The sequence below is a fragment of the Geotrypetes seraphini genome, chromosome 2 (assembly GCF_902459505.1).
Source record: "Geotrypetes seraphini chromosome 2, aGeoSer1.1, whole genome shotgun sequence".
Lineage (NCBI taxonomy): Eukaryota > Metazoa > Chordata > Amphibia > Gymnophiona > Dermophiidae > Geotrypetes > Geotrypetes seraphini.
Genome location: NC_047085.1, coordinates 252,402,860 through 252,427,767, shown reverse-complemented (window position 1 = coordinate 252,427,767; position 24,908 = coordinate 252,402,860). Strand labels below are relative to the sequence as shown.

Sequence of the window (24,908 nt, the reverse complement as noted above, 5' to 3'; positions counted from 1 at the left end):
CCAGTTTAAAGCAAAAGCAAGAGAATTTGAATATTATTTGTGCCTCCATAGGCAACCAGTGCAGCAGTTTGAAGTAGGGACTAATGTGCTCGCTTTTCTTTAGTCCAAATATTAAGTGGATGGCCGTGTTCGGCACTATTCTTAATTTTCTCACAGTTTTTTTAGGTATACCCACGTAGATGATGTTGCAGTAGTCCAATGTAGATAGAACCAATGACTGAACTAGTAGTCTGAAAGATAGAGGGTCAAAATATTTTTTGATGGTCTTTAATTTCCATAGTGCAAAGAAGCACTTTTTTGCCACCAAGTTCGTTTGTTCGATCATGGTCAAGTGGGTGTCTAATGTGACTCCTAATATTTTTATGGTTTTTGATATTGGGTAATCGTAACCATTTAGGTGTAATGATGTTATGGTGATTTTGTCTTTTGGGCTTGCCAAGAAAATTTTTGTCTTCTGTGTTTAATTTCAATTTAAAATTGATAGTCCACTGTTCAATTTCAGTCATGATATGGGAAATGTGTTCTTTAAAATTGAGTTGGTCACGTTGTTCAGAGAAATTAAAATTGAGATATCATCAGCATATATGTAGTATTTTAGGTTTAACTTTTGTAATAGATGTCCTAAACATGAAATGTAGATGTTAAATAAGATGGGTGATAGTGGGGAACCTTGAGGTACCCCCAAAGGATTTTTCCAAGAATTGGAGTATTTCCCCTCGCAGACCATTTGATATGATCTTTTGGTTAAAAAACCCCCTGAAACCAGTTCCAAACTCTTCCCAAGAGCCCCATTGCGTCTAGGTAATGTAGCATTATTTCATGATCCACTAGATCAAATGCGCTGCTAAAATCTAGTTGTAAGATCGGAGCACTGGTACCTTTACTAAAAAGACCGTAAAGGTGGTTGAAGATTGAAACTAAAACTGTCTCTGTGCTGAATCCTTTTCTAAAGAGGTTAAATTTGTCTAGGTGATTCACTAGTTCCAAATTGATCAATCCTTCAGCTTGTTTGAATTCATAGTGGCCTCTAATTTATGAGGACTACTAGGTTATATCATTAATCCAGCAGATGGAGAGAGATTAATGAGAAACATAAAAACAGAAAATGATGACAGATAAAAACCATATGGCCAATCCAGTTTGCCATCTACTGTCCCTTCCTTTCTCTTAGAGCTCCTATGTGTTATCTCATGCTTTCTTGAATTCACATACAGTCTTCATTTCCACTACTTCCACTGGGAGAGTTTTTCATGTATCCACCACCCTTTCGTGAAATATTTTTTTTAGATTATTCTCCTTCTATAACGTCCCTCCAGACCGGCACAGACAATAAGTATACGCACCTCTGCTAGTAGATGGAAACTGAGAATTACTGATTTCTTAGGTATAAGTGGGTCCCTTCCAAGTCGGTCTTTTCTCAGTCTCCAGCAGGCGGAGGTGGTAATTCTGTACAGTCCCTGTCGGTCACTTAAATTTTTAATAAGAATAATAGCTTGAAATCTGTAGATATCTGAATACTTGTACTATCCTCCTAAAAAAAAAAGTTAGATTGCTGGACTGAAGTAAGGATCCACAGGGGTCTGCTAAGCTTTGGGGTCCCAAATTCAGGTGGCCGATCCCTTCCCCCTTTCTTCCACCTTCCCATTTGGTTTAGTGGTACCTCAGCTGTTTGCTCCCTGTTTTGGGGCAGAGATGGCAACTTTGAGAGCCTGTGGGATCTGCTCTCAAGCTCTCTTCTGGTGGATGGAAAAGGAAAGTTGATATTTGGGTATCTTTTTTTTTTTTTTTTTTTTGAGTGGTCTGTTCGGGAGAGCTTGCCTGGGCAATGTGTTCCTCCTTGGAGGAGGAAGGTATGTTGGAAGATGACCTTCTCTCTGAGGAAGACGGAATAGTCGGGGGCTGATTTCCTGGATCTAGGAGATGCTGGGGCATCTGAGTTGGCTGAGGCTTGGGTGATGAAGCTTCCATTGAGACAAGATTCTTTGGTGGTTTGCATTTTCCATCAGGAGGAGCTCATTGATCAAGTGTCTGCAGTTTTGTATTTTGAAAAAGATCCTCAGGAGGTCCTGTGAGTCGTTGATTGGAATCAAGCTTATCTTGAGATGGGATCTTCTTTTGTTTGGATGCAATGTATAATCTTTTGTGAGCATTGGCCAAAAGCATGGTGCTCGTCGTTGTGGTTTTGGGGTTGGTCCGCTGATTCTGCCTCCAAGTCTAAGCTTAGTCATTTTCCTTTTAAGGACTCTTCTCTTTGATGAGGAATTGGACAAGTTGGTAAGCAGTTTAGCAAAGTACCTAGGCTTCTGGAGGATAAGCCCCATATAGCTGGTTGAGGGGCATCTGTAAGAAGGCATCTTCATGAGGCTCACTGCTACATGCTGGGAAGAAGGACATCTGGTACTAGGGAATGGTATTTCCTGAGAAATCTGTCCTCCCTGCTGCCTCCCTTTCCTCTCAGTGAGGGTGTTCTGGCCCAGTTCTGGTGGGTGCAAAACTCTGAGAATTTTTTCAGAAGTGGGCCTGCATAACTTTAGACCAGTGGATGCTACAGATAATCCATGTCTGTTATGATTTAGAGTTTGCTTGTCCTCTGGCAGATGCTTTTCTAGAATACCCTTGTCATGCCCCCTGGAAGCATGTGGTGTTTTGGCAAATGCTTCAAAAGCTGTTTAATCTTAAAGCGGTGGTGCCATTGCCAAACGACAACGTCGGGTCAGGACGTTATTTCATTTACGTTGTGGTTCCCAAGAAGGAGGGTTCATCCAATTTTAGACCTCAAGTGTATCAAGCAATGTCTTTGAAGTTCTCGCCTGTCAATTAGAATTGGACAGATACCGGACGATTGGAAGATAGCGAACGTCACACCAATTTTCAAAAAAGGATCAAGGAGAAGCAGGCAACTACAGACCTGTGAGTCTTACGTCTGTCCCTGGAAAGATGGTTGAAGCACTGATTAAAGATAGCATAGTCCAGCACTTGGATACACATGACCTGATGAGAGCCACTCAACATGGCTTCAGGAAAGGGAAATCATGTTTGATGAATTTACTTCAGTTTTTTGAGACTTTGAACAAACAAATTGATAGTGGAGAACCGGTGGACATAATATACTTGGACTTCCAGAAAGCATTCGACAAGGTTCCACATGAAAGACTTCTCAGGAAACTACAAAGCCATGGAATAGAGGGAGATATACTAAGATGGATAGGCAAATGGCTGGCGAACAGAAAGCAGAGTGGGAAGTGACTAGCGGTGTGCCCCAGGGCTCGGTACTTGGGCCCATCTTATTTAATATTTTCATCAATGACCTAGAAGAAGGAACATCCAGTGAGATCATCAAGTTTGCAGACGACACAAAGCTATGCTGGGCAATCAGATTGCAGAAGGATAGCGAGGAACTCCAGAGTGATTTGTGTCCGTTAGAGAAATGGGCGGAGAAATGGCAGATGAAGGTTAATGTGGAAAAGTGCAAAGTAATGCATTTAGGCAGAAAGAACAAGGAACACGAGTATAGAATGTCAGGTGCAACTCTGGGTAAGAGCGAACAAGAAAAGGACCTGGGTGTACTGATAGATAGGACCCTGAAACCGTCGGCACAATGTGTGGCAGCGGCAAAGAAAGCAAATAGAATGTTAGGCATGATAAAGAAAAGAATCACGAATAGATCGGAGAAAGTTATAATGCCGCTTTATAGGACAATGGTCAGAAAACACTGGAATACTGTGTCCAACATTGGTCTCCCAACCTAAAGAAGGATATAAAACTGCTGGAGAGGGGGGGGGGGGGCACGTGATGCCGGGAGGGTGAACGGACGTGCCTCTGTGTAGCTCCGGGCTGCGCCTAAATCTATTGATATTTTACCTGCTTTCACCCGGCTGGCATTGTGCCACAAACTGCGGATTTGAAAGTCCTCCCGCCGCTGCATCTGACCCACCACTTCACCCAGCACAGGATGGGTTGATGGCAACTAAATCTACCCAGACCGCGAGAGACAGGCCAAGGGGACCGGACAACAAAATGGCGGAGCACCACGAGGTGCCTGTCTTCACCCTGAAGGTGGCAGTGGTTCAGGAGCTTACCCGCTCCCTCACTTTGGCCATGGAAGACAAGCTAGCCACCATCCATACCTTCATGGAAGGTATTAAGGAAAGTCTAGATTCCCAGGCTGGTCAGCTCCAATGGGCTGAGGATTGCAAAGCCCAGCAGGAAGACACCGTGGCTAATCATGAGGAGCGCCTCCGCACGTTGGAATCGAAGAACAAGGCTCTGCTGGACCGCCTCGAGGATCAGGAGAACAGAGGACGCCGTAATAACCTGCGGTTTGTGGGGATCCCCAACTCCATTCGTGATGTCGATCTTCATCACTGGCTGGAGGACTGGCTGCCTAAGGCTGTTGCCCTACCTAACCCTTTGGCACCTTTTTCTATCGAACGAGCCCACAGATTGGGATCCCGCCGGGACGAGGAGTCCAGGCCTCGGCCGGTCATTGCAAGGTTCCTCAATTATGCAGTAAAGGAGCGAGTGCTGGCCCACTATCACCATGGAAAAGATCTTAATCTGCAACTAGAGGGTCACAAGGTGCTTATATTTCATGACTTCTCGCCTCAGGTTTTGTCGCGGCGCCGGGCCATGGCACCCCACTGTAGTGAGTTATTCAAGCGCAACATTCGCTTCTCTCTATTGTACCCTGCGAGAGCCTGGGTGACTTACAATAACTCCACCACATTTTACAACACCTTGCAGAGCTGGAGGGGTTCATCAAAACTCTACCTGCTGTGGCACGTGGGGACCATGGTGCCTCCTGAATCGGATCCGCACCGGCATTTGGGCAAGCCCCCCCTTCTGCTAATTTGTTCTGTTTTGTTTATGGCCTGTTGGATGTAGAGGGGTTGCTGTGATGACCTGGTTTGGGCATTTGTCCTGATGGGTGTCGGGTCCTGGGGCAGCCGCTTGGGTGCCCTGTGTAGTGTGAGTGACCGCTGTGGCCAGCTCCCCTCAGGATGTAGCGGCTTTGCAGTGAGGGTTGAGCAGCTGCATTTTCTGGAGGACTGACCCACATCAGTGGCTGCTCCTTGGCTGTGCCCGGCTCTGTTACCCTGACTTCGCTGCTCTGCAAGTCAGGAATCCTGTCTTCACGCTTCTAGCTCTGTGATCCTGGGCAAGCCCCATGTGCCCATTTCCTGTTGGAAACTCGAGGCTCCAATGTTTTATTGGCCCTTGGCAGTTCACTTTTTGTCTTTTCTTACGTTTTGCTGCATGATTATTTTCTATTGTAACTTTGGGAGGCGGCTGTTTCCCCTCCTTTGCTCAAATGCAGACAGCATGGCATCTGCCCCCCGCCAATGTCTTCACTTACCTCCAAGTTCATCATTATTATCATTCCTTGCTGCGAGCCCACGGGGAGACCTGGGGTTATGGCGCCTTGGACTCCATTTTCCTTTCCATCCCGACTGAGAATAATAAAATCTCCACCTGGTATGGTGAAGGGAGGGACAAGGCTGGGGAAGGGTGCTTAACTACTTTGGTGGGAGAGTGGACCAACGAACTCCAGATGGATGTCTCCGTCCATGATATTAGGCTTCTCTTCCAAACACTTTATCTTCATGTGAAAGCGGTGATCCTGCTGGAGACTCAATACAAACTCCTGCACCGCTTATATATTACACGGGCTCGAGGGCATGTCATGGGGTTATGGCCAGACGATAAATGTATTAGATGTAAAACTTTTATTCATTCCTTTTTCACCTGCCCGAAATTGACTCTATGGGACTCTGCACAGCGTTGTCTTGCTGCTCTCCTGCACAGACCGGTGCCCTGGAATACACCTGCTTTGCTTTTGGGGGATGTCCAAGATCTTCAGCACCATGGCTTCTCCGCCTTCTCAGACTCATGACTCGCCTTCTCAGAAATTTGTCTTACACGCTATTCTTGTGGGGAAAAGACTTGTCCTGAAATACTGGATCTCCGAGGAGGCTCCCCCGTACAACATGTGGACAGCTTTGATGAAACAGCCGGCACGCTTTGAGTTGGACACCTATTCCCCACATCCACAGGTCCCATGGAAGCTTTACTGTACCCTTTGGCAGCAGTTCTTGGACTCTAATGTTTAAAAGTTTTTGTCTGTTTTTATGTGTTGGATTGTTTAGTCTCCCAGCTGTTTCAGTTGGGCTTTTGCTCTTTTTGCTCTTTTATTTCCTGTTTGACTTGTGGGTGGGTTCTTGGTTCTTTGTGTGTCCTCCTTTATGTGGCCTGTAGACTGGTGTCTTTTCTCTTCTCTGTTTCGGGCCACATTTACTGGACATTTTCTTGGGCTCCATGCTTGCTTACTTACTCATTTAATTACTTACTTACTTACTTGGATCGGTAAGGTATTTCCTGGCGGAGAGAGTGTGACTGTATGTATGTGTACAGGTGTATGTGAGTGTACGGATGTGCTATGGGATGTATAGGTGTGTTTAGTTTGGTGTGCGGGTGTTCTGATTGGGTGCAGAGAGTTTGTTTTGAATCATTTGGGGATTCTGGTTGTTTTTCTCTTTCCTTAAAATGGATAGAGGCCCCTGGCTGGCAGGTTGCTTTTCTCACTCCACTTTGTTTCTGATGTGGTTATGAGGCAGCTCTGCTCTGTACCTTTGTGAGTTACTTTCTTACTTGTACCCTTTGCTCTTGTAGGATGCATTGTTCACTTTGTTACTTGGTGTTTTTGCTCTTGTTTGCCGGTTGCCTTTTGCTCAATAAACATGATATTTAAAAAAAAACCCAAAAAACTGCTGGAGAGGGTGCAGAGACAAGCAACGAAGCTATTAAAAGGTATGGAGAACTTGGAATATGAGGAATGACTTAAGAGACTGGGATTGTTCTCCCTTGAGAAAAGGAGACTGCGAAGGGATATGATCGAGACTTTCAAAATACTGAAAGGAATCGACAAAATAGAGCAGGAAAAAAAATTATTTACAATGTCCAATGTGACACGGACAAGAGGACATGGACTGAAGGTAAGGGGGGACAAGTCCAGGACAAATATCAGGAAGTTCTGCTTCACGCAACGAGTGGTGGACATCTGGAATGCTCTCCAGGAGGTTATTGCGGAATCCACCGTTCTAGAATTTAAAAGCAAACTAGATGCACATCTCCTTATGAGAGGCATAGAGGGATATGGGTGACTAAAATTGCGCCAGGTGTACACCTGGCTGGGCCTCCACGTGTGCAGATCGCCGGACTTGATGGACCAAAGGTCTGATCCGGAGATGGCAGTTCTTATGCGTTCAGTGATTTTTGTTTTTTGTAGTCATACTGGGACAGATCAAAAGTCCATCAAGCCCAACATCCTGTTTCCAACAGTGGCCAATCCAGGTCACAAGTACCTAGCTAGATCCTAAGTAGTAAACAGATTTTATGCTGCTTATCCTAGGAATAAGCAGTTGATTTTCCCAGGCCATCTCAATAATGACATGTGGAGTTCTCTTTTAGGAAATTATTCTATCCTGCTAAGCTAACTGATTCACCACATTCTCCATCAATGATTTCCAGAGTTTAGTTATATGTTGTGTGAAGAAATATTTTCTCCAGTCTGTTTAAAATCTACTACTTAGTAGCTTCATCGCATGCCCCCTAGTTATAGAATTTTTGGAAAGAGTAAACAAGCTAGTCACATCTATCCTTTCCACTCAGTATTTTATAGACCTCTATCATATCACCCCTGAGCCATCTCCTCTCCAAGCTGAATAGGGAAGTTGTCCCATCTTTTTTATCATTTCGTTGCTCTTCTCTGTACCTTTTCTAATTCCGCTACATCTTTTTTGAGATACGGCGACCAGAATTGCACACAGTATTTAAGGTGTGGCCGTACCATAAAGCAATATAAGAATATTATAACATTTTCATCTTTGTTTTTCATTCCTTTTCTGATAATTCCTAAGGTTCTATTTGCTTTCTTAGCTGCTACTGTAAATTGAGCTGTGTTTCAATGTATCCTCAATTGGCAGTGACTCCTAACGTGGAACCCTAAATCACATAGCTATAGTTTGGACTCCTATTTCCCACATGCCTCACATTGCACTTTCTCACATTAAATGTCATCTGCCATTTTATTTTTCCCAATACAGTGGTAACTTGGTTTACGAGCATAATTTTTGCCAGAAGCATGCTTGTAATCGCGTAGATCGTCTCATGCACTTACTGTCTTTATTAGCCATTCCCTCATGCGCCATCTCAGGCCTGTGTTCCCTCTCCTTCAGCGCAGGATCCGTCCGCCGCCAGTGGCTGGGGAACGACAAGCCGGCCCCAATCGGTCTTCTTCCTGGCTCAAACATAGGTAGGTCCGGCACCCCCTCCCCAGATCCCTGAGCTGATTTGAGTGCCACTTTCAACCCGCACCGCCGTCTTGTACACCTTGACTCCACATGCACCTGCAGAGCCAACATCCAGGGACAGACGCTCTCTACCAATTGTCTCATAGATGCTGATGCTGTACATTTCATCCTCCAAGTCCAAAGTCGTGGCTGTCAAGATACAGAAATGTACTGTTTTATCTCAATGCTCCAGATTTCATGCAGACCATTTTTTGGTTTTTATTCAAGGACTCAGATATTAATTTATACCTGATGTCCTAAAAAATCTGTTTGGAAGGAAAGGATCTGCAGGCTATAAAATTTTTAAAAATTTTTCCTAACAGGGAACCCCTTCTGAATGGCTTGCTTCAACTGCAACCACTTATAATTTGGGAGTTAGTTATACCAAATTCAAATTGTTAATTGCATTGTTGTGGTTGATGAATAGCAGTGATATCCATACCTCCCCAAGATACCAGGTGATAACTGCAAAGCCTAAACCTCTTCAGCCAGACCAGTTCAGAAGCCACCCTTTCAATCACATGGCTTCCAAGTATGGAGGGGATCCTCCAAAATACAGCCAGTTTGCTTTGAGTTGGATCGCTCTTCCAAAGTAGTAAAAGAGGGTGGTTGAGCATTACTGTCTGCTTTGCTACAGAAATATTGAGCTGCTAAAGCTACACAGGGGCACTTTTAGATCATAGAGATTAGCCTCTCTCTATATCCTGGTAAGACAAGGACCCACAAGTTCTGGAACAGTTTGGTTGGACTCGAGAAAAGAAAATTAATAGGTAAGACCAAATTACTCCTTAGGTTAGATGAATTGAGGATAAGTGTTGAACAGAAGAGAAACTAAATTGAGAAGTTTTACATTTGATGATATGTAGGAATATGTTGGTTACCTTCATTAGGTCTATGGCAACCGAAAGATCGTGCTCGAGAAAGAGGAAACAGAACAAGTGAAACACTTTGATGAACCAAGTTTGGTTCTGATTGGATTCAAGCCCCTGGCCCTACTAAAGAAACATCACTTTGTCAGGCCAGCCCAGTTCCTGTATCCAGAGGAATCTCTTGTGACTGGTGAGTACAGGGAGTAAAATCTGGATGATGGGAACAGTTGGGTCAGAAGTGAAGGACATTAGCAGAGTTCTGTGTATTGGGTCCCAGATCTGGATTGAGTTGTATTAGCAGATGTGTTTAGTGTTACATGACAAGTGAGATAGCAGGGTTGGAAGATCTAGTGATTAATTCATTGTCTATTTATTGATCTTTTTTGTGAAATTGCAGGGAGTACAACTCTGTTCAATGCTTTGCTGACCCAATGCTTGGAGCGAGAGGTTATGGCACTATGTAGGTATACACCTCGCAGGAATATACCTCCTCGCTTTGTGGCACTGGTTCCCCAGGAGGAGAAGATGGACAGTCAGAATGTGCAGGTAACTTCTCCAGGTAAATAGGGATTTCCATGTTCAATTTGTTAAATCACATAATGTGTGTTGGCCTCTTCTCTTTTTGCTCTTTGCTAGTAGAGGCTTGGATGGCAGTTCACCATTGATGTTCCTTCCTAACCTCTTGTTCTATTTGGGATACTATGCATGCCTTTTCAAGTTCTGTGCTGGATTTGTTCTCCACATGAATTCTTTCCTCACTGACTCCTCTCCACAATCTCTTCTTTTCAGGCTTTCATCTCATGTTTCTACCTTTTATTGATGACATTCGCAAGTTGGATATATCGGAAAAGATGAGAGCTGGCAGAGAGCAGGTGGAGAAGATGAAGGAAATAGTTCAGAAACTGCGCTTCAAGTACAGGTAGCACTTGGGTGGGATATGTATTGCCATTTGCAAAGGGGCAAAAAGCGGTAGAGGAGTGCTTCTATCCATAGTCCAGTCAGAGAGAGAGCATCTGTCAGTGACCTGGGACAAAGCCTGGTGCTCAGGAGAAGCCCAGGAATCTTTGTGGTGAGAGGTGTAGAGAGATTACCCTTCAGATTATGGAACCTGTTTTGCAGCCTAGGGTCATATGATAGCTTTTGAGAGGGAAACTAAAATAAGTGGAAGTTTTAAGCAAAAAAATTCAAAAGCTTGCAGTTAGTCCCATGGTAATTACTGCACACTTCCATGTGGAGAATTTGAATTTGAGTCTTGTGCCAGAGGTCTACCAAACTAGAAGGTGAATGCAAAAGCCAAGAAGATGTTTGTGTACATAGGGAGAGGGTAAGGGTAATGTGTTTGATATTCCACCTTTCTGTGGTATAACCAAAGCAGTTTACATATTACAGTGTATTACAAGTACTTTAACTTGGGGTCTTTTTTCACTGAGGAACAGAGATCAAGATAGACAGAGAGAAACTAAGACTTCTTTGGAGTACATTTCTGGGACTGCTTAAGAGCCAGATGTATTGCCAAAAGAGAAGGATTCCATTGCATTACTGTATGATTCCTCTCCACCACATGAAAGGAGAAAGTTCCTAGTTGAGGATTTTTCCTTTATTGAGCTTCTCAGGGAAATACAAAAGTTAGTCCATTTAAGTGAGAGATGGAGGTGGTACTCAAGGTAAAAACATTGGACATTCTCAAGTTCATGACACCCCTCCTCTCATTCACAGAATTCTCAAGGACATAGAAACATACAGATTGCCTTTTTATTGACAATGTACAGAACTGTAATATGCTTAAGCGTTATATCAAATGTTAATTAAACATAAACTCAGAAGGTTCCTGGATTTGAAAAGCAATAGTTTCTTCACTATTCCATGGAAGTCAGATTTGCTCTTAAAAGATCCAAGAGCTCACAATTGTATTCTTTGGTGCCCCAGGGAGAAAGGCTTAGAGATTGGAATCTTTTGGGAGAAAATTCTTTCAGAACACTATACTCATTTCCCACTAGCTTCTTATCAGGTCTTCATTAACTCATACTTATTGTACAGTGCCACTCTATTCCTGGACTATTGGATTATTTTCCCATACTCACCAGAGCTTGTAGGAATCCTCATAACACAGAGTCTTGAGCTCCTCCCCTTTTACCGCAGGACTGCTCCCCAGGAAATAAGTTTCTTTCCTACAAGTCAGACTGTAGGAGCTTGTCTTTTCTGCTCGTGTTTATTTCTTTAAATTCAGTTCTTTCAATTGGTGTTTTTGGCTGTTGTGCTATAGAGGTTCCCTGCGGGGACAGCTTTGACTGTGGAGATAGCAGACTTCATGCTGTCTGCTTCCAGGAGGTTGGCTGCAAGGCAGTGCATCCTCTGGACAGCCTGCTCTTCAGATCAGGGCTCAGGGACTGCCTTGAGAGCTTGCTCACTCCAGGTTCATCTGCTAGTGGATCGAGCGCAGGCTGGCGGTTTCCCAGAATCAGGGCCGTCTGCGTTTCCTCCGCCAGATGTATCTGCGAAGTGTCCAAGAGTGGCGGAGATCCTTGACTGAGTATTGGGCCGGAGGGGGGGAGCAGTCAGAAGATCAGCAGTCCAGTTTGCTTGCTTGTTGAGGGAGAGGATCTCCCTGTAAGTAGTTTCAGCTTCTTTCTATGCAGCTCCAGGCATCACATGGCACAGTGAGTACAAGGTTGACAGCCTAAATCAGTGATTTTTTTTGGGGGGGTGTCTTCAAAAGATTGGTTTAGTAGGATTGGGAGTGTACCCTAGCCCTCCCTTAAAATCACAAAATCACCATTTTCTGTGCATTCCTTTGCTCTTCCTAGTACGTGGATTTTTCAAGCCCGTGCATCTAGTGGATTTGATCTGAGTCCCTCCAGCTGTGGTCTGTCTCTATGGAATATTCCCTCATGAGTGATCCGAGGCTGCAATCTGCCACTTTTATCTTGATCATCCATACATAGTTAGGATTTTGACAGACATTTGGAAGGCACCTGAAGGCTCTTTAAAATGTGCTAGGGCCATGTCTTGACTCTGCCCTATGGCAGATACTTTTGGTCAGCGTTTTGCTTCCCTGAAGTTGGATTCCTCAGGAGCATGGGTTACCAAAAGCACTTCTCTCCCCAGTGATGGGAAGTGGTCCTGTAGGATGTTCAGGATCATAGAGTGGATTTTTCTTTTCAGCTCCTGTTGGATTCGGCGATTGGAGGTCAATCCTTGATCTCAAGGTGGTCAATGTGGCCCTAAGAATGCCTCATTTCTGGATGGAGACTGCATTCTCTTTGGTGGCTCTGGGAGTGCTTCTGGTCTTCTTGGGATCTAAGGGAGGCATATCTCCATATTCTTCTCTTTCTGGACTACAAGAAGTACCTGAAGTTCCGCATTCTCAGCAGCATTGTGACTACGTCCTCCTAATCCCCACAGAAGTTCAGGTTGCAATGTATTACATAAACAAGCAAGGAGGCACAGGTTATCTCCTTCTTTGTCAAGAGGCCTAGAAGACTTGGAACTGGGTGATTGCTCACAATATATTTTTGAAAGCAGTATGCATTCAAGAGAAGCAGAATTGTCTTGCAGACGGATTCAGCAGGTTTCTTCAGCCACACGAGTTGACACGCAACTCTGCAGTTCTGCATCATATATTCTTTCTTTGGGGGACTCCTCAGATAGATTTGTTTGTGTCCCCCCACAATCACAAGTTGCCTCAATTTTGCTCCTGGCAGTATTCCCCCAACACCTGGATCTGGATGTGTTTCTTCTGGATTGGACATACAAGCTTCTTTTTGCGATTCCTCTTATCCCTCTAATCTTTGAGATGCTTGTCAAGCTCAAGCAGGAATCGGCCACTATGTTTCTGATGGCCCCTCAGTGGACCAGGCATCCCTGGTTCTCCCTGCTACCTCAGCTTAGTATCAAGGAACCAATGTCTCTTCAGACTTTTCCATCTCTTCTAACGCAAAATCATGGATCTCTTCTGTATCTCAATCTAAAGGCTTTACACCTGACAGCTTGGTACCTCTCAGGTTGACATGGACTGAGGTTCATCTTTCTCATCCTGTCAGACTTATCTTAGAAGTGACTCACTACTCAGATAACAATGGTATCAAGTCCCAGCAATATCAAATAAACCAAAAAGCGGACTTGGTATACTTGATACAAACGATCAGTGTCAAGTATATTTTCACTTATGAAACCCTCAGGTTCCTGCTCTGGACAATGGTCACATTGAAACAGCAAAATGCAGGTTCACAGATTATCTTTCATCGGGCTTTCATATTTAAGACTTTTGAATTTTTTTGAATTTTTAAAACACTCATCAAACATTAATACTTAAGCTTCTGCAAAAATTGTACATAAAACAGCAAAACTTATCTTTTGGTTGGTCGCTTGTTGTTGAGCATGAACAAATGGCCCAATGGGACCCGTTTTGCCAATTATGGCTTCTTCAGGGGTCTGTAAGTTTAGGCTGCAACAACAATTTTTAAACACAAAAAATTACTAACAACTATCGCACTTACATGATATTATTGTAACAAAGTATATGAATAACTAACGGTACTCACTGCGAACAGCTCGACCTGCCTTAAGCAGATCAAAAATGGCGTTGGCAAACTGTCGAATATGCGCATGCGCTTTATTTTCAAATTTAGTGACATCATCCGATGACCTAACACAACTATTGTCATATTCAACTCCGAATGGTCGTGTCGACATGCCCACATACCATTTATTACATGGGCAGACTATCACATAAATGATATGGTCTGAGGTGCATGTCAAAAAATGTCGAATGGTAAATTTCTTCCCGTTCTTAGGATTAATAAATTCTTTGGTAGGAACAGACACTTCACAGAAACTACATTTTCCACATCTAAAAAACCCTTTGGGTAACAAATTCAAATCGGATGGATGCTGTTGCACTGACATAGCAGGACTTAAAATGTCTTTAAGATTTCTCTCCCATGAAAAAGCTATTCTAAGATCAGATTTTTGAAACAAAGGGTGAGATTGCACAATTTTCCAGTTGTTTCTGATGTATTTTCTGTGCTTCCTACCGCAGGATGATATGTGCACGTGTGCTACGTTATTCAGCACATGGTAACATACCAGCTACTATCATCAGAAACAACTGGAAAATTGTGCAATCTCACCCTTTGTTTCAAAAATCAGATCTTAAAATAGCTTTTTCATGGGAGAGAAATCTTAAAGATATTTTAAGTCCTGCTATGTCAGTGCAACAGCATCCATCCTATTTGAATTTGTTACCCAAAGGGTTTTTTTAGATGTGGAAAATGTAGTTTCTGTGAAGTGTCTGTTCCTACCAAAGAATTTATTAATCCTAAGAACGGGAAGAAATTTACCATTCGACATTTTTTGACATGCACCTCAGACCATATCATTTATGTGATAATCTGCCCATGTAATAAATGGTATGTGGGCATGTCGACACGACCATTCAGAGTTAGACTATCAGAGCACAAGTCCAATTTAAAGAATGAAAAATTAACAGCTCCCCTTGTGGAACACTGTGTTCAATTGAAACACAAATTCACTGACTTGAAGTGTTTCTGTATAGATAGAGCAGATCCCCAACAGAGAGGAGGAGATAGACAAAGGAGGCTACACCAAAAGGAATGCCGTTGGAAGCCGGCTGGCTTAAACAGTTCTATTGATTGGTACGCTTTCTTCCAATAGGTGTACAACAAAGTAATATCTGTTTGATACATTGTTGAATATGACAATAGTTGTGTTAGGTCATTGGATGATGTCACTAAATTTGAAAATAAAGCGCATGCGCGTATTCGACAGTTTGCTGACGCCATTTTTGATCTGCTTAAGGCAGGTCGAGCTGTTCGCAGTGAGTACCGTTAGTTATTCATATACTTTGTTACAATAATATCATGTAAGTGCGATAGTTGTTAGTAATTTTTTGTGTTTAAAAATTGTTGTTGCAGCCTAAACTTACAGACCCCTGAAGAAGCCATAATTGGCGAAACGGGTCCCGTTGGGCCATTTGTTCATGCTCAACAACAAGCGACCAATCAAAAGATAAGTGTCAATGTTTTACATACAATTTTTGCAGAAGCTTAAGTATTAATGTTTGATGACTGTCTTAAAAATTCAAGAGTCTTAAAAAATATGAAAGCCCAATGAAAGATAATCTGTGAACCTGCATTTTGCTGTTTCAATATGACCATTGTCCAGCGCAGGAATCTGAGGGTTTCATAAGTGAAAATATACTTGACACTGATCGTTTGTATCAAATATACCAAGTCCGCTTTTTGGTTTATCTTAGAAGCATCATGAAGCCGTTTATGCAGCGTTACCAGCAGAAATGGACACGGTTTTCCACTTGGTGTATTTTTCATCGTCAAGATGCTATATCCACCTCTATATCTGCAGTATTGGATTTCTTCAACATTTATCCATTTTAAGCCTCAAGACCACTACGAACTGGCAAGACTCAAGGTGAACAAAGCCATGGGACCGGACAATCTACACCCCAGGGTGCTCAGTGAGCTGCGTGATGTCCTGGCAGAACTGCTATCAGGACTCATCAATCTCTCCCTAAGTTCGGGAAGAGTCCCCATAGACTGGAAAACAGCTAACGTCGTTCCACTGCACAAAAAGAGTTGCAGGGCAGAGGCTGCAAACTACAGACCGGTGAGTCTCACATCAATAGTATGCAAACTCATGGAAACACTAATCAAACGTAAATTAGACGCAATCTTGGATTAGGAGAATCTACGGGATCCCAGTCATCACAGATTCACCAAGGGTAGGTCCTGCCAATCCAATCTCATCAGCTTCTTTGACTGGATAACAAAACAGTTAGACTTGGGAGAATCCGTGGATGTCGTATACCTAGACTTCAGCAAAGCTTTCGATAGTGTCCCGCATCGCAGGCTGTTGAGCAAGATGAAGTCAATGGGGCTGGGAGAAACACTAACTACATGGGCCAATGACTGGCTTAGTGGCAGACTTCAGAGGGTGGTAGTTAACGGTACCCTCTCTAAAACATCGGAGGTGACCAGTGGAGTACCACAGGGCTCAGTCTTGGGCCCGCTCCTTTTCAACATATTCATAGGTTACCTAACTCAGGGACTTCAAGGTAAGGTAACGTTATTCGCTGACGCCGCCAAACAATGCAATATAGTGAGAGATGGCAATTCACCCGATAGTATGACACAGGACCTACATTTGTTGGAGTTTTGGTCCTCGACCTGGCAGCTGGGCTTCAACGCTAAGAAATGCAAGATCATGCACCTCGGCAGCAGAAATCCATGCAGAACTTACACCTTGAATGGTGAGACCTTAGCTAGAACTTCAACAGAATGAGACTTGGGAGTGATCATCAGCGCAGACATGAAAACTGCTGATCATGTGGAGAAGGCTTCATCTAAGGCAAGACAGTTGTTAGGTTGCATCCGCAGGAGTTTCGTCAGCCGGAAGGCTGAAGTCATAATGCCATTATACAGAACCATGGTGAGGCCTCATTTGGAATACTGTGTGCAATTCTGGAGGCCACACTACTGAAAAGATGTGCTGAGAGTAGAGTCAGTGCAACGGATGGCCACCAGGATGGTCTCGGGGCTCAAGGATCTATCGTACGAGGAAAGGCTGAAAAATTTGGGGCTGTACTCACTCGAGGAACATAGGGAGAGAAGAGACATGATCGAGACGTTTAAGTATATTACCGGCCGTATCGAGATGGAAGAAGAGATTCTCTTTCTCAAAGGACCCTCAGCCACAAGAGGGCATCCGCTCAAACTCAGGGGCGGGAAATTTCATGGCGACACCAGGAAATATTTCTTCACCGAGAGAGTGATTGATCCTTGGAACGAGCTCCCGGTGCAGGTGATCGAGGCAAACAGCGTGCAAGAATTTAAGAGCAAATGGGATGCCCATGTGGGATCCCTTAGAGGGTTAAGCCAAGGGAACCTGTCACCAGGAGTGGGATCCTTAGGATAGTAGACTTGGGGGTGGGTCAGTAGAGTGGGCAGACCTGATGGGCTATGGCCCTTATCTGCCGTCATCTTCTATGTTTCTATGACCACTTCGATTTAAGTTCATCTCAATGCTATCAATGTTTTTCACAGCCCAATTCATGGTGAACCTTTAACTGCTCATCCTGTTGTGCCCAGATTCTTTAACAGACCTCTTCAAGGCCACACCACCTCCAATATTTTGGGCTCTCAATGTTGTTCTCTCTAGACTTATGAAGTCTACTTCTGAACCAATGTCTTCGGCTTCTGTGAAATACCTAACTTGGAAAGTAGTTTTTCTCATCTCCCTTACTTCTCTTCGAAGAATAAGTGAACTTCAAGCACTGGTGGCGGATCCACTGTTCACAGTGTTTCATCATGACAAAGTTGTGCTTCATATCCATCCTTCCAAAAGTAGTCACGGAATGTAATCTAAATCGATCTACCATACTTCCAGTGTTCTTTCCTAAACCTCATTCTAGAGAAAAGGCTCTTCATATTCTCAACTCGCATGAGCCTTGGCTTCCTACTTACAGAGAATTCAGCCACATAGAGCATCTCTTCAACTTTTCATTTCCTTTGATCCTAATAAGTTGGGACGTCCTATATCCAAGAAAACTATGTCTATATGGTTAGCAGTTTGTATCGCTTTCTCTTATGATCAGGCTGGACTGCAACTGAGAGTTGCAACACAGTCCACAAAGTCTGAGCTATGACAGTTTCACTTGCTTTCCTACACTTAACTCCTTTTGATAAACTCTGTACAGCTGCTATTTGGTTCTCAGTTCATACATTCACATCTCATTACTGTCTGGAATTTAATTCCAGATGGGAGAGTCACTTCAGCCAAGCAGTCTTGTAAAATTTATTTTCATAATGGCCAATACCCCCTCCATCCCATTACAGTAAGCTAGAGAGTCCCACATGTGAAAATATTCTGCCTGCTTGTCTGGGATAAAGCACAGTTACTTACCGTAACAAGTGTTATCCAGGAACAACAGGCAGATATTCTCACAACCCACCCACCTCCTCTGGTTGGCTTCTTAGCGTGCTTACAGAACTGAGGAGCTGCAAGCCTGCTTCGGGTGGGAAAGCACTCACACATGCACAGTGCGGGCAGTTCGTAAACTTTCTTAAGTTCTTAAAGTGGTGATGCACTTTTAAAGCTGTCTGTACCGGGGCTCCGTGGATGATGTCACCCACTTGTGAGAATATCTGGCTGCTGTTCCTGGATAACACCTATTATGGTAAGTAACTGTGCTTCTTGGCTTATTTTATCTTTGGTGATAACCCAGTAAAGACTAATTCCAATTTAAGCAGGAAGCCTAAAGAGTAGGCAAAATCCTTTGGGCCAAAAGTCCTGTAAGTCATTTTGCTGGCATAGTCTTGAAACAGGACATCTTTTGCTTGAGGACTTTAATAATTCTGTGCTACTTGTACCATGTAGTTGTCTCTTACATAGCAGAGAGGAGGATTAGTAGAGACCCTATAGAGATTTATTTAATTAAAAAACTTATATTTTGCTTGTAGCAATGCTTTTGCTTTGCTGCTTCTGTTGTTACATGCACAGGAACAATTGGAGGGTGAGGAGAGGAATCTAAAGGACAGAAGTTACTTCTGTACTTTATTGTGTGTATGTTTGCTTATTAGGATTTACTAACTGTCTTTATGAAGAGATTCACTCAAGACAGTGTACTGTAGGTATAACTGACACAAAATTTAGTTTTATTTATTTGATTTGAGTTATTAACTTAACATAGCCAAGGTTCTAAAGTGATTTACAATAGACAATATCAACATACAGTATTAAAAGTTACAGAACCATCCAGAAATCTTAATACTCGGTACAAATCTAATCTGTTAACAGTATACAATAGTGACATGATCAAATATAAGTATAAATAATCAATTAAATCAATTTGGAGATGGAAAAATGAATCTTAGACTAGAGATAGAAGTAACATGGTACAATGTCAGAAATATACACATTAAACAGCAATGTAAAACAATCATAATGGAAATATGATAAATGTCAGCAAAACAAGTGTGGGTATCCAAAAAGGTTGGCGAACCTGTACTTAACACTGTTTGTGTTTGAAGAAACACTCCTTCCTCAGTGGTCCAAAATAGTGTGTCATGTACTGGGGAATCTTATGGATAACAACTGGAGACAGCAATGTCTTAAACAACTGAGCAAGCTGGGTGAGCTCCTTCGCGGCACGAGTGTTATCCATAAGGTTCCCCAGTACATGACATACTATTTTGGACTCCTAAGGAAGGAGCGTTTCTTCAAAACATGGACCATGTTGTGTCCGGGTTCTCCAACCTTTTTGGATACATTCATGTTCATTTTAATGTTTGTTTGTTTGTTTTTATTAAAAACTTGGCGTCTTATACACCATTCCTGCAGTTTTTTCCTTTGTTCCTTGTTTGACATATTACTGCAGTTCTGTTGGATTTTTTGTTTGTGTTATCAAAACAAGTGTTGACATCTTGTTTTTTCATATTTGTTCCCTTGCTTCCAGGAGTGATGATTTTGAGAACCCTGTGCTCCAGCAGCATTTCAGAAATTTGGAGGCCTTGGCCTTGGACCTCATGGAGCCTGAGCCATTGGAAGATCTGACATGTAAGTAGTCTCAGTCCACTGTTAATATATTAGGGCTGAACAATTAATGTGTTAATAATACAATTAACATGTTAATTATATAACAACATTAAAAAATTAATACAATAGGGGCGTGGCTTGGAGTCACAGCGGGATGGTCGGGTGAAGACTGAGCTCCTCAGTAACAGGCTTTTGAAAGTAGTTTTAAGCTATTAAATTAGTCTGTATCTTAATGAAAATCGGGAGATTTGATTAACAAATGGCAACGAGCAAGCTGCTGAAAAACGAGATGGCTGGCACAAGTTCGGGAAGCGCAAAAAGATCAAAGATAGAACCGGCGACTCCGTCTAAAGTGCCGTTGCCCAAAGAAAATAACGGTGACATTTTTGCGGAGCTGAAAATAATCAAAGAAATTGTCGCTGACAACTCTCTAAAGCTGCAGGATCTTACCGACGTATGGAAAACCTTGAATTTAAATTTGATAATATTGAACAGAGAACAGCTGCAAATGAATCTGAAATTCGGATATGCAAATAATATAGAGAGAAAGTAGATACTCTTTCAAGGGAGCTTGAAGATTGTATTAATAGAGGAAAAAGGAACAATTTAAGAATTATTGGGCTCCTGGAGGGAATTGAAAAAAAAGATACAATCTCCTTCCTTGAAAACTTTCTTCCTAAGATCCTGCCTCTCAAGACAAAGTATCCACTAGAAATAGAGAGGGCTCACAGGATCCCTTCAAGAAGAACAGCTAAAACACTGGGGCCACATCCAATTATTTTTAAACTTTTAAGGCATCAGCAAGTCATGGAAATTATATGTCTTGCAAAAGAAAATAGAAACTTGAAATGTCAAGATTCAAAGATTCATATTGTGCCGGATTTTGTTAAGGTCACCACAGAAAAAAGGAAAAAATTGTTAGAATTGTGACCACAAATGAGAAGTTTAGGAGCAAGATACGTCTTGCTTTATCCGGCTATTATGAAGGTTACTTATGCCAATAAGACTGTGAGTTTTGAAGATCCTGAAAAGTTGAGGGCCTTTTTGGACACTTATGAACAACCGATGGCTACGTAGAAAATAAAAGGGGGAGTTAATGTCATCACTTCCATTTATTTATTATTTGTACAATTTTTAGTGTTTTTTATTTAAGCAAAGTTGTGATATTTATATTGAGCATTTAAATGGAACGTAAGATGGAACCTTTTTGAATTAACTGTGTTAACCGTCTTGAATATGAGAGTTAATAGATGGAACTCTAGATCTTTACAAAAAAAGCTCGTGTTTTATGTAAATTGGATGGTTGCCATGGCGCATGGAATAACTGAAGAAAGTTCAAGATATGGAACTGAAATCTGGAATGTATTGCATCACTATCCTGGAAGAAAAGGCAATATCTTTGAATATCTTCTGATTTGTGCGTGACAATTATGGCTATTTACTACAAAGTATAGGGCAAAGTTTTCTAAGTATTTGGTAATTTTTCTGGATTTGATGGAAGCGGCGGTTCATGCGCAAGCAGCCTTGTCCCATTTACCTGTCTCTGCTGAAGGGTAGCACCGGAGCCTTCCATACGGTTGACTTTTGCTCCATGGGTGCAAAGATTCGGTGCTGTTCTGGGAACACATGGTGTTTGGCTCCCTAGTCGCTCCTTGTGGCGTGGATTGGGGCGGCTGCTTGCGTTTGCTGATGTTAACGTAAGATGTTTTCTCCTCTCGTTTTAATAAGGGAGGAGTTACAAGAAGAGGGTTGTATTAATATGTTTTCCAGCGACAATATTAGAGAGCTTTTTGTCAAAAACAATAAATTCCTATGTAACAGTGTTATGAAATTTTGAAGATAACATTGGGATAAAGACTTTGTGTCACCGTACTAAGGTTTCGTTATATGGATGTTTGGCTGCATTTTATTGGCTGTAGAAAGAGTAAAGCCAGTCTCAATGATTGGATTGTTTCTTTAACAGGAAGAGGAGGGTTTTGACTGATCCTGCCAGAAAGTTGAAGTTATCACCGAAGTTACTTAGACGCATCACATTTATATCTTAAATTGCGTTCTTAGGTTTTTAAATTGGGAATGAAAATTAATTTACTTAAGAGGGATTTTTTTTTTTGTTTTTTAAGGGAGGAACTTCTTACTTAGATTCTTATCTAGCATGAACATCAAATGGATTAGAAGATATTTTATTGGTTTCTTTAAAAATTTATTATTGAAAATATAGTTTATGGTTATATGTCATTTCCAAGTAAAGAGGATAATTTAATGGATGAAATAATTCATTATTGATAATTACATGGATGTATTATAAATTTATTTTGGAGGATAATTATATTTAAAGATAGCTTTGGTGTAGATTAAGGCTACAGTAGAGTGATGGTTTTAAACTGGTTTAAATGTAATTTTTTAGATGAGTAGAACTCTTATTAGTTCATATTTATGAATGATTTCATTATAGCAATTTTAAATTCCTGTGATTATATTCTTAAATATAAAATATATTCAATATAATTAATGTTTTATAGGGTGATAAGGGTGGACATGAGGTTAATTATTTATTTAGCTATTGACATACATATATATATATATATATACATATATATATATATATATATATAAGAATATTGCAGATTTTATGGGGAACTTTAAAGGGGTAGTATAAATTTTTTAGAAGGAATAAATTGATTTATAGTTCATTTGGTCTACATATTTTCTTTGATGTTTTATTGGAAAGAAGGGATGTTCTGTATTGTGAAGTATTTCTCATCTTAATTTGTCTAATGTTTAGATATTTGAGTTCCATCTAATCATTATTTTAATTTTATAAATATATAATTTATTACATAGAAAATGGATATAACTTAATATTAACTCTTATGTAAACATGTAATATGAAGTAGCACTCGGATATTTTATTTTTAGATAATATGAATTCTTTTATAATGGGTGGATGTGGATATATATCAAAGTTAGTATAAGGGTATATAACTTATATCTTGTTTTATATAATTTAATGCTTATTATACTGTTTTATCTTTGTTTTGCCTGTGAAAAGTTCTTTTTCACTTGATATCAAATGTGCGTTAACAAGTTTTCACTATTATTAATATGGGGGGGTAGGGAGGGTGTGAGGGAAGGTTTGGGTGGATTAAAAGGGCAAAAATTTTATGTTCAAATGTTTAAATTAAGGAAGATGGTGTCTGTTCATGAGAATCAGAGTGATTTTAATTACTTGATTTTGATAAATTGGTTTGATTTTAAAGCTTATGATGGCATTTAAAATTTTTTCACTGAATGTTAATGGCCTCAATCATCAGATCAAAAGGAAAAAAACCACTAGCTTATTTGAAACAACAGAATGCGGATATCTACTTTATACAAGAGACTCATCTGTCTGTGGGAGAGTCAAAAAAACTGGATGGGGGTTGGGTGAAACATTGTTTTTTCGCCCCAGCCATTGGAAAGAAAGCAGGGGTAGCTATTCTTATAAATAAGAAACGTACAGCTAATTTTCAATTTATAGGTTCAGATTCCCTGGGTAGATGGATACATGTGGATATGAGTATGGGAAATAATATCCTGGCACTGTTTAATGTATATGCCCCTAATTTGAATCAAAATGAATTTTTTTTTTTTTTTTTAAACTACAGCAATTGTTACTCCCACTGGCTGCTTCTAAAATAGTTGTAGCTGGAGATTTCAACGCAGTTATGGATCCATTAATGGATAAAAAACGAGTAAAAATGTATAAAATCGTTAGGGTTAGATAATTTGGTACATTCATGTGATTTGAAAGATATTTGGCGCATACTTCATTTTAATGATTGGGAATTTTCCTTTTGTTCACATGTTCATAAATCCTTTTCAAGAATTGATTATATTTTTGTCTCAATTCAAATAGTTCAACAGGTGGCTAAAGCATCCATAGATCCAATTATTTTATCTGATCATGCGGGTATATGGATTGAACTTCAATTAGATGAACAAGAGTATAGTAGATCTGTTTGGAGATTTGATAATACATTGCATGCGGATACAAAATTCCTTGAAGAATTTCAAGTAAAAATTAATGAATTTTTCCAATTTAATACATAGAAAACATAGAACATAGAAAAGTGACGGCAAAATAGGGCCAAGGCCCATCAAGTCTGCCCACTCTATTGACCCACCCACCCTCCTAACTACCCTTTGAGAGATCACACTCTGATGTCCCATTCCCTCTTAGAGATCTGACATGAGCATCCCATCTGATCTTAAAATCTGGCACGCTACTGGCCTCGATAAACAGTGCTGGAAGCTCATTCCAATTGCCAACCACTCTTTCGGTGAAGAAGTACTTCTGGTATCACCATGAAACTTCCCGCCCTTTATTTTCAGCGGGTGCCCTCTTGTGGCCGAGGGTCCTCTCAGAAAGAAAATATTATCTTCTACCTCAATACGACCAGTGATATACTTATACATCTCAATCATGTCTCCCCTCTCCCTACATTCTTCGAGAGAGTATAGCTGCAATTTGTTTAGCCTTTCTTCGTACGATAGATCTTACCTCAGATGAAATCGCCATAGATAATTTATGGGATGCCTTCAAGGCTACCATGAGAGGTAATATTATTTCATACTCTGCTTATATTAGAAAACAAGTTAAAAAGCAATATTCTAATTTGGAAAAATAAATTAAATATTTAGAATCTAAATTGATTGATAAATGGGAGCATGGCACTTTACAGGCTCTTTTAAAAGCAAAGGGTAAATATAACGAATTATCTTCCAAATTGGTAAGGAAAGACTTGTTCTCTCAGCAAACTCTGTATTATGGAAACTCAAATAAGGTGGGAAGATTATTGGCAAACTACCTAAAAGCAAAGAAAAGAAGGACAAAAATTATTGCAATAAAGGATGAGAAAGAAATTACTCATAATCAAATTGGAAATATTTTAAATCAATTTCTAAATTTTTATAAAGACCTATATTCTTCTGAGCCTTATGCAGACAGAGAAAAAGATGGTTTAGAATTTTTAAATCTAATTATTGGACCGAAGGTTCCTGAAAATATAAAAAGAAGTTTGGATGACCCTATATCACTAAAAGAATTAGAAACAGCGTTGAAGTTTCTTAGAGTTGGATCCGC

The 24,908-nt window shown here is 41.1% G+C and overlaps 1 protein-coding gene across 3 annotated transcripts in view; it reads left to right on the top strand.

Moving 5' to 3' along the window:
* XRCC6 (X-ray repair cross complementing 6) overlaps nucleotides 1-24,908 on the top strand; it is a 116,544-nt gene that overhangs the window by 52,578 nt on the left and 39,058 nt on the right. For all 3 annotated transcript variants that reach the window (XM_033929366.1, XM_033929365.1, XM_033929367.1), the window contains exons 8-11: nucleotides 9,239-9,407; nucleotides 9,615-9,776; nucleotides 10,007-10,136; nucleotides 19,707-19,807. In XM_033929366.1, coding sequence (XP_033785257.1) covers nucleotides 9,239-9,407; nucleotides 9,615-9,776; nucleotides 10,007-10,136; nucleotides 19,707-19,807 — 562 coding nt within the window. The remainder of the gene's footprint in view (nucleotides 1-9,238; nucleotides 9,408-9,614; nucleotides 9,777-10,006; nucleotides 10,137-19,706; nucleotides 19,808-24,908) is intronic.